The 8,816-nt window shown below is 46.4% G+C and overlaps 1 protein-coding gene across 1 annotated transcript; it reads right to left on the reverse strand.

The window, feature by feature from the left end:
• Positions 1–645: 645 nt before the first annotated feature.
• LOC146207942 (uncharacterized) lies at positions 646–7,042 on the reverse strand. Its single transcript, XM_084587190.1, has 5 exons — positions 6,991–7,042; positions 5,351–5,382; positions 2,642–2,770; positions 1,437–2,034; positions 646–1,382 (listed from the first exon to the last, which is right to left on the reverse strand). The coding sequence occupies exons 1-5, from the start codon at positions 7,040–7,042 to the stop codon at positions 646–648; spliced, it is 1,548 nt and encodes a 515-aa protein (XP_084443316.1).
• Positions 7,043–8,816: the final 1,774 nt, after the last annotated feature.

The raw sequence follows: 8,816 nt of genomic DNA on the forward strand, positions 1-8,816 counted from the left end.
CACCTATCAATATCAGCATCATATCACATTTATTGGGACGTCGCGAGCAGTTATTCTTCAATGAGCGGTTGCTTTTTTTCTCGTTGCATTACCATTTGTGTTCCTCTTAGTGATGCTGCTTTCTACAACACTATAGCAAGCTATAGGACATTGCAGTCGCATGACCTTTCTAAAGCGTCGAGTACTTTACTCTGCCGGCTAATAAATATTCAACTTTCATCACCGCTTGCAGCAGGTAAGTTACAACGACCGTTGATTAATTATGATTGTATCTGAGTAACGTTGCTTTTAGAAAGAAAAGGAGAAAATGCAGATGTTCATGAGTTCACATCAATCTTTGGGATTCGTCCTCCACTTTATATTGCTAAGCTCACTACTGCAACGCCGCAGGCGCTGTCTACGTCTAGCCTTCTTCACTGATTTGTTGCAACGAGGATCGACAAATTGCTCCCAGCAATATCTCAAACACGTCGACTAAAAAGGTAATCTGAAGCAGAAATCTTTCCACTTCAATCTTGAATTCCTACGTAATAAATTCACCTGGATAACTTGTCCAAAAACAACACATCCTAGAGTTCGTTGCCCAAGTGGGTCTTCGCTCTGAGGCTCTCTCGTCTTATCTTTGGCTACACGCTGAAGGGGAAACTAGTGACACGGGCAGAAGCAAAGCCCCGGGGGCGCACCTCTCGCGGGCCTCGAGTCCAACTCTGAAGACTGGTCCAGCTTGACGGACAACAGCAATGGCTTGATAGCGTATTCCGGTTCTTTCCGCGTAACCTTGTTGAGCTTTACAGACACCAGCCGAGGAAGTTTGTTCAGGTCATTCATTGGGCCCCGCGTTCGGCCGAAAAAGGACAACGCCTGGTAACCTGCGAACGGCTCGCTCGGCTGGAACCTGTAGAAAAGCTTCTTCTTGTCTTGGAGGCCCGGATATGCCTCTTTCTTGCCACGCCAGCCGCCATGTGCAGTCTGACGTCGAGGAGGCGGCAACGCCTTTGCCAAGCGTACCACATCGTCCACTGGTTTTGCGGGCTTTTTCACGCCCCGCGGTTCAGGCGCAACTGGGCCACTTTCGTACACTTCATCTTCGCGAGATCTCGTGTCCTCTACTTCACCGCGGAAGTCGTCGCGTCCGGCTTCGGCCTGTCGGTTAAAGTCATCTTCGAGCCAGCTGGCCGGATTAATGACCGGTTCTGGTTCAGGCTGAGGCTGGGGTAATGGTGGCTCAAAGCGCGGTGGGTTTGCCGAAAAGGTGTGAAATTGGACTCTGGTAACGGAAGGTCTGCCAGAGACCGCACCGATGCTGGTCCACTCCTGGAAACCTCCGGCATCATGATGGCGAGCAGCTTCTCCGTTGAAGACAGGCTCTGCTTTTCTGGGCTCTGCTTGTCTTGCCTCTGCTTGCCTTCCTCGATCTGCATTTTCTTCGTTGGGACGTGCCGCCTTGACTTGTTTTTGAGTCTTGTCAGTTCGAACTCGTGGTTCCTCTGGTTGGCCGTCTTTTATTTTTGCGAATACTCTCATCTGAGCTCTGCCACGGGATGAAGAGCTTCGCTCACGCGTCGTCTGCTTACTGGCCCTGTCACTGGAGGAACCATCGCCGGCCAGTAGAGGAAGGAGGATAATCGATTCGTGCGTTTTCGGTGGTGCTTTGGGCAAGATTTTGAATGTGGATGTCTTTGTTGGTTTCGGTGAAGGCTTGCTCTGGCGAGAGGTTAAGGGAGCCGATGGCTTCGAACGCGGTTCTTTGTCCCTGGAACGCTTGCTGCTGCTAGCTGGTTGAGGCCGAGGGAATGGGGGTGGAGGTGGCGGTGGAGGTGGCCGCACAGGCGAAGCCACCGGTGCGGGCACTTCAGTATTCTTGGTGCCGTTCTTGTCTTTGTTTCGGAGCAGGTTCAGGTGGTAGAAGCTGGGCGCCTTGCGGCAGTCGAATTTGTACCACCAGTCGCAAACGAAATTGCGCTGGTTGAATATGGTGCCGTTGACGCACAGGAAGCTAGAGTTACGGCCATCAGCCAGGCAGTTGTGGTACACCTGTTAGAGAGAATGCAGTGCGTGTCGGCATTAGTATTCTTCATTTGATTCAGATAATGAATGCCAAGTTAAAAATGATCTAATTCTTGTGTAGATATATTACTACCAAGCGAAAACGATTGTTTCTGCGGCCTTCTAATCTGAGACTATCGACTTGTTCCCTTGAGATCAATATTTGCGTTTTGACTACGGCTCACAGTTATCATCCTGCGTATTTAGTTACCTATAGCAGCAAGTTTTTTACTTTATTTGCAGTTTAAATACATCCTCTCATGCTGCAGATTGGCTACTTGCAACATGCGATTAACTGCTATCATGGCGTAGTAGTGGCAAATACATTGATTCAAGTAAACAACACCAACCTGTTTCTAAATGCATAACTTGTAAAAACCACCTACTGGAACTTCGGTGAGCGCGCACTATTAACCATATCTGTGTAGTATTGGCTTGACTAATTATTTTATTCCAATAATTGTCGACGTATGTGTTGCGTGCCACGCAAAAATGGGACAAATAACTTTAAATTAATAGGCAGAGTACATTTCCAATGCTTTACGCGATAATCGTCCAATAGCGGCTTTATTTAGGGTTGATAGAGATGTCTCACCTGGCAGTCCGTCTCTACGTCTGCGAAGTAGCCCGGGAACTCTTGATTGCTGCATCGGAAATCGGTGACCGGTATATCAGCGTTCGCTGGTGCAGTGCCAATCAGTCTTGTGGTCACGGACGTCCTTCCCTGCAAAATAATATCTGTTTATCACCGGCAAAATAAGAACAATAAATATTTCCTTGGCAGGGCCGGGTGTCAAAAGAAACAATGGTAAAATAGGTAGAAAATTGATCAGAAACACTGTCGGCCATCGCATCATATGCGCTAAGTAAAATACAAGTCTCTAACCAGCCGCAGGCGAATAGATCGCAAAAGAGAGAAACATAATAAATAGTTCAGTCAGAGTCACGAGTGCGCTCTCCGTAAGTGTTCATTATTTTGGTTTCCTCTATTCGTGCCGCGTAGCGCCCCTGTCGTCGCGAACTTATTGAGTAGAATTTACCGACTTTGGCAAAAGAAACCAGGCCACGCCGTTTGATTCCCCACAGCGCAGTAGATAGTTTAAGGCAGCAACAAAGAGTAAAACCTCTAAAGAGAGGAGGACAATGATTTTTGGTAAAATAGGCTGATTTAAAGTTGATGGACTATCATAAATGCTCGCTAAGCGGCGTAGAAACGACCATGTAACTCATACTGCTGCTCTCATTACAATATGCTCATTTCAGTGCAGAGCTGCACTAAAATTTTGTTGAGAACAATAAAGTTATCAGGCACTTATCTGACCCCCCCCCCCCCCCCCCCCCCACCTCTACATCCTTTAGAATGCTAAAAAAACTGTAGCGTATAGAAACGTCATTAAAGCGCATGCCAATTTCCTCAGCTGCAGCGTAAAAGTGTTGCCAGCTGAAGCTGGTACCACCTATACGGAGGTTCGCCACCAGGTCCACGGATATGTTTCCGTGCACGGAATAAAATAACGCTTGCTGTGCCTCAACTTAAGGAGTAGTGTTTACCGGTTCACGATAGTCATTGGACGCGTCACAGACATTGCCTTCCATTCCTTGCAACCGAGCGGAAAGAATGGCAACTAGGCCCTCATAGGACGGCGTAATTGTCGAGTAGTCTTATTGCCTCACGCATTTCACGAGGAAATAAGGATAAGGGGTTCATCGAATGAGGCGTAATCATGCTGCCTTATTCAAATGCGTTTCCGAGTGCTCCAGCCTTTGTCAGTCCTTAATCTCACTGGCACATGGATGACATTCAATAAGTAAACTAATATAATCTGAGCTTACCAGCCTCCCTAAACGAATTCTGCATCTTCAACAAATTATACCTCGTTTTTGGCCTAAATTAAAACATATAGAAGAAAAAGAGATACAAGTAATCAATGCCAGAGGATTAAAAATAGATGAAATCTGCAGTGTTTCTACATCCCAAAAGCGTGGATAAGCATATAGCGCGTGTAGAATATTAGTGGGAAATGTTCGAAGAAATCAAGGTAACAAACACAGTATTCTTTTCTCCCCACCCGAGGTGCAGGTATATAGGATGGTGATGAGGCCACATAGCCCTGGCGTGGTGCACAGATCAGTGGTTAGTGCGCTCGCCCTCTATTGCCAACGGCGTTTGTTCAGTTACAGCCGCGGCGGCCACTTTTTAATGCAGGCTACAAGAAGGATGCTGTGAGATATTTTTAATCATACGCTGACAGAAGTAGTCTAATCTTTAGATGTTAGACAAAAGGTTAGTTTTCAAATTCTTGCTGTTCTCGCAGCGAGCAGCGAATAGTCTAATCTACACGGCGGACGCCTTCCGTACAGTGATTAGCCTAAGCGAGCGACCGGCACTAAGAGGAGCCCTTTCACGTGCTTCAAGGTTTTTACGTACTCTCATCGAAATGAAAACGTTATCCCCTGCACTGATACTCGACCGTATGCGACAGGTGTGGCGTATAATCCCCTCCTGCGTTGCTGGATCTCCATCGGTTGCCCGATGAGTAAAAGCTTTTCTTTAGGTTGATATTCAGCTTGTGTGTGTGAGATGCTTGACCGTACCTCATGCGTACCAAAAAGACGGTAGCCATGTAGTTCTTTGGGAAGCGGATATTGCGCTATTGGCATTGAAACAGCGCACCAATAAGACGCCCCATGCAAAATTTCAGTTCATAGTGCGATTAATTACCGTAGTTCGGACGTACTGAGGCTTAAGCAGGTCTTCATGAGGCGTCAGTGGGATGGCACCAGACACTATTCTACTTTGCAGGAATGCAGTCATATAACCGCTTTGTAGCGCGATAACAGTAAAGGTACTACTCTCCACAGAATCCAACGTCCCCGCTATGAGCGAAAAATCACCAGCATGCCTCTGGCAATTGGCAGATGACATGACCAAGCGTTGATTGGCTGGTATGTTCTGTCACGTCACTAAATCACGTGACGGGCCAAGGTGCAGGAGCTGCCAACTCGGGTTGCTTGTGTGACACCCTATTCCTTGGATGCACAGGCACTTTCGAAAGGTACGGATTACGCAGGGAACTATATTTATGTTAAGTTTTATATCATGTAATGCGGTGGCTTGGCAGCTCACGACTTCATGCTGATGTTTAGGTGTGATGTGGTGGAAAGAAACTAAGAGATTAGTAATTAAGCGAGAAGTTAAGTGCACGTACCCAAAGGAGCATCAGCAAAGGTGAAGCACAAATGTCATTCAGTTTTTTTAAAAAAAAGGTTGATCATGAGGTCGAGTTTCCACACTGGCACTCACCTTTCTCTGGCCTGCACACACGGCGAATATGCCTGGAAGCAAGAGAAAATAACTACATTAGTAAATAAAGCGCTTATCACACCTAGCGTTAGAAAAAGGTGAAGTGTGTGCTCAGCAAAATATATGATCTAAATATATAATCTGAATCAAATATATTATCCAAATATATTATCTAAAACTAATAATACAGTCTAAGATGTATCTAAATCATACGCCAGGATTGCGTCGTCACCATAGTTTCAAGCATGCAGCTTCGTAAATTGCGGCACGAATGGTAATTTTATTCATTAATTTTTGGCAACTATTTAACAAACGGCAACCACATGTGCAGTGGAACATCAAATAAGCTAAGCTTATCGATTCTGCAGAAAAATATTAATAGACATTCTTACCTATAGCCTAGCTCTGGACTGAAGGGGAAGCGCAACAAGCAGGACGGTAAAACTTTCATGAGTGTACTGCAGCTTAAAAATAACCATTGCTTCCGTCGCAGATTGCATCATGGTGTTATCTTTTAAAATGCAATTTGAACAAATATGACCAGACAGGCTGGGAACACATGATTATTCGTCTAATGAAGAATGTTTTTGCCACTTTGAAGCACCAAAAGCAGCTTCTGAGTTATGAACGGTTGGAGGCATACAGTAAGATGCAGTAGGACTTTTTTTAATTATTCTGTAGAGCAGACTGCGCACCTCTACTGGAGGACTTCTACAAGCTCTAAATGCCAACAAAAACGACACCAGTTCAGAACCATCTATAACTCACAAATTTAATATATTACTCAGCCTCTGCAACTAAAGCGTTGTCGATGCGATGATAATATACAGGCTCAAAATCTTTCAACATTTAACAGGTATTTGTCATCCATTCATAAAAGCAGCGCAGTTCTTTAAACTAGGAATTACTTGCGCATGTGCACGACACAACACTCACTACAATACACTGATCTCAAATCGGGGCAGATGTGAACTCAGGTAACTCAGGTAACCGCGCAATCAGAAGCCCAAAATATTGTGGATGGAAATTGTAAGTCAGAGTCTTTGGCAGCCCAACGTGTTCCGTGGTTCATACTTCTGAATGAGATAGACAGGCAGCTTCTATTTAAGACAAAACCATTTTTGTTATTTTAGGGCATATGCGCTGGTGAAAAACATGGTTTGAGTTTCCACTGACTTGCCACAAACACGGATAAGACAGTCTATTACGCAGCGATGGCCTGTTCACCAAGATGATTGGTGCAGCAAGTAAGTGCTCACTGACCTTCGCTGCACTTGGCAGCACAGACAGCGCGAAACCCGACGACTTTCTGCGATCCGTTATCTAAAGATAGCGAAGTAGGGGAATGGTGTGTACGAGCGTGGATAGTATACAAGTTTCACCTCTTCAAATTCTTCATAAAGCAAGCGATCATGCCGGCGTTCGCGAATCTTCATAGTCTCTGAGCCTTATAGAATGATTCGCCCCGATTAAGATTTGATTGCCGGCACTTTATATGGGACATATTAATGAAGCAAGTAGTTGTCGCCCTTCTACCAGTCTCAAACCTGCTGTCAGTCGGCTCGCCGACCTCAGAGCACCACGCAAATGAAGCATGTTTCGGTCCCCGGGTAATCCATGAGTGGGTAATCCATGCTCACCGAAGACGAGCAGCATCCAGGCGTCGGCTCCAGCTCGCGAAGAAGGCCGCATTTTTTGTCGGCGCTCGAGTGAAGCGTTTGCGAGCGCTGCGCCGACGCTGAGAGGATCGTCCGTGCAAGTCCTGTGTTCGAGGGAGATGAGAAAGAACGGTACCGAGGAAGACAGGCCCTGGGGGCACGTCTTTATAGAGCCACAGTCTCTCCCGCTGCTGGCCCCTCTTTCCAGCTTCACCTTTTTGTCAACTTTCTTTCTCCTCCTTTCGTCGGAGGAGAGAAAGGGGGACCGGACCTTTCCGCGTGCCCAGCACTTCCGAGAGCGTCGTCTTCCCTTCGGAAGCGCGCGTGCGAGAAAGCGTGCGCGCGTGACCCGGTGAAAATCGGTCCGATTGTCACTCTCGACACGCTGTGCCGTTCGTTCTCTCGTACTCCGTCTTCTTCTTCTTCCTCTCGCTAATTATGTCTTGACCGTTGTGCGTTGTGCTACCTTCCGCTACATTTTTCTCCCTCTGCTTATTTGCACCGGCGACAGGCGAGAGAAAATGGTGGCCTCAGAGTGTGAAAGCGAATTCGTCACGCACGTTGAACCCGCGGCTGCGAAGTCGACATTTTGTACGACGGCTGAACTCTCGCTCCTGTTGTGATGAGGAACGCGAATTCGAATTGTTAATAGAGTGGAAAACGGCGGAGCTATGCTCTCCGACACGTTGGTGAACTGATGTTCCGAGGGTGTTCGGGCGTTTTCGGATGCTGCAAAGCTGGCGAAGTGGCATTTTGAGGGTGAAGATGGATCTAGACGACTGCATAGTTTTTTTACATTGAAGGTATTAGATGAATTGGATGAACATTCACGCTGCATTGACAGTTGGTAGAGCCTTTGCCACACCGAAGTGCAATCGTAGACGAATACCGGCTTGTCCAATGCTAGCAGCGCGCCCGCGCAATGGCCTTACATAGCCACGGGCATACTATGGAGCGTGCTAGGACGCACTTGGTTAACCGGTATAGGTCTGTGTTACTAGTACGTCTCTCCTGAGTTAACATTCGCTGTTATTAAAGCGATGCTTCGGTTGTTGCGTTAGAATCGATAAACTCTAAACACTTGAAAAACTGCAAAAGAAAACCACGAAGGCTGCCAGGCATCTAAAACTGCAAAGTTATATAAATAAAAGTTCTCAAGGTGTGAACAAGCTTTAAACATGAGCAAGGCGCCTATGTACTGTGCGATGTTAATGAACGATAAAGAACTCCAGGTGGTCGAAGTTTTCGGAGCCTTCAACTGCGCCGTCAAATCAAGTGAGTCGTTTTGGGACGCTAAGCACCATGAACGCAACCAAACCTTAAAAAACAACTATACCAGCTGTGAATGAGCATTCGCTTGTCAGTAAACAAACGTGTCTCGTTCTCAGTAGCAACTGATAAACAAATTTGGGAGATGCCTAACGTCTACCCTCAAGGGGTGACACCATGACGTAATCTATCCGATCTGTAACTACCCTATTGTGTCCTTGTTCGCATGCACGCATTTTTCTAATAGATTAACAACTAAATCCTTAATTTTTGACTTTGTTATCTCACGTATAGTTATCTGTACTTTGTCGTAAGCTATCACATTATGTGGAAGACCACATGGTATAGATATAAAGCTTCGCTTTGGCCCAGCAGTGCGAAAGTACCTGCGTGCACATGGTTCAGGGGTGCTCTATCCGACTAGAGATCTAAGGGTGCCTGGGTCTGTATTCCGAGTGGACGTCGTCTTCAGAGATGTCTTTATCCCCCTTACCTCGAATCGTCTGATTGGTGGAAACGCAGGAACCGGTGGTAGTTAC

The sequence above is a fragment of the Amblyomma maculatum genome, chromosome 1 (genome assembly GCF_055883805.1).
Source record: "Amblyomma maculatum isolate TAMU_Amacu chromosome 1, ASM5588380v1, whole genome shotgun sequence".
Taxonomy (NCBI): domain Eukaryota; kingdom Metazoa; phylum Arthropoda; class Arachnida; order Ixodida; family Ixodidae; genus Amblyomma; species Amblyomma maculatum.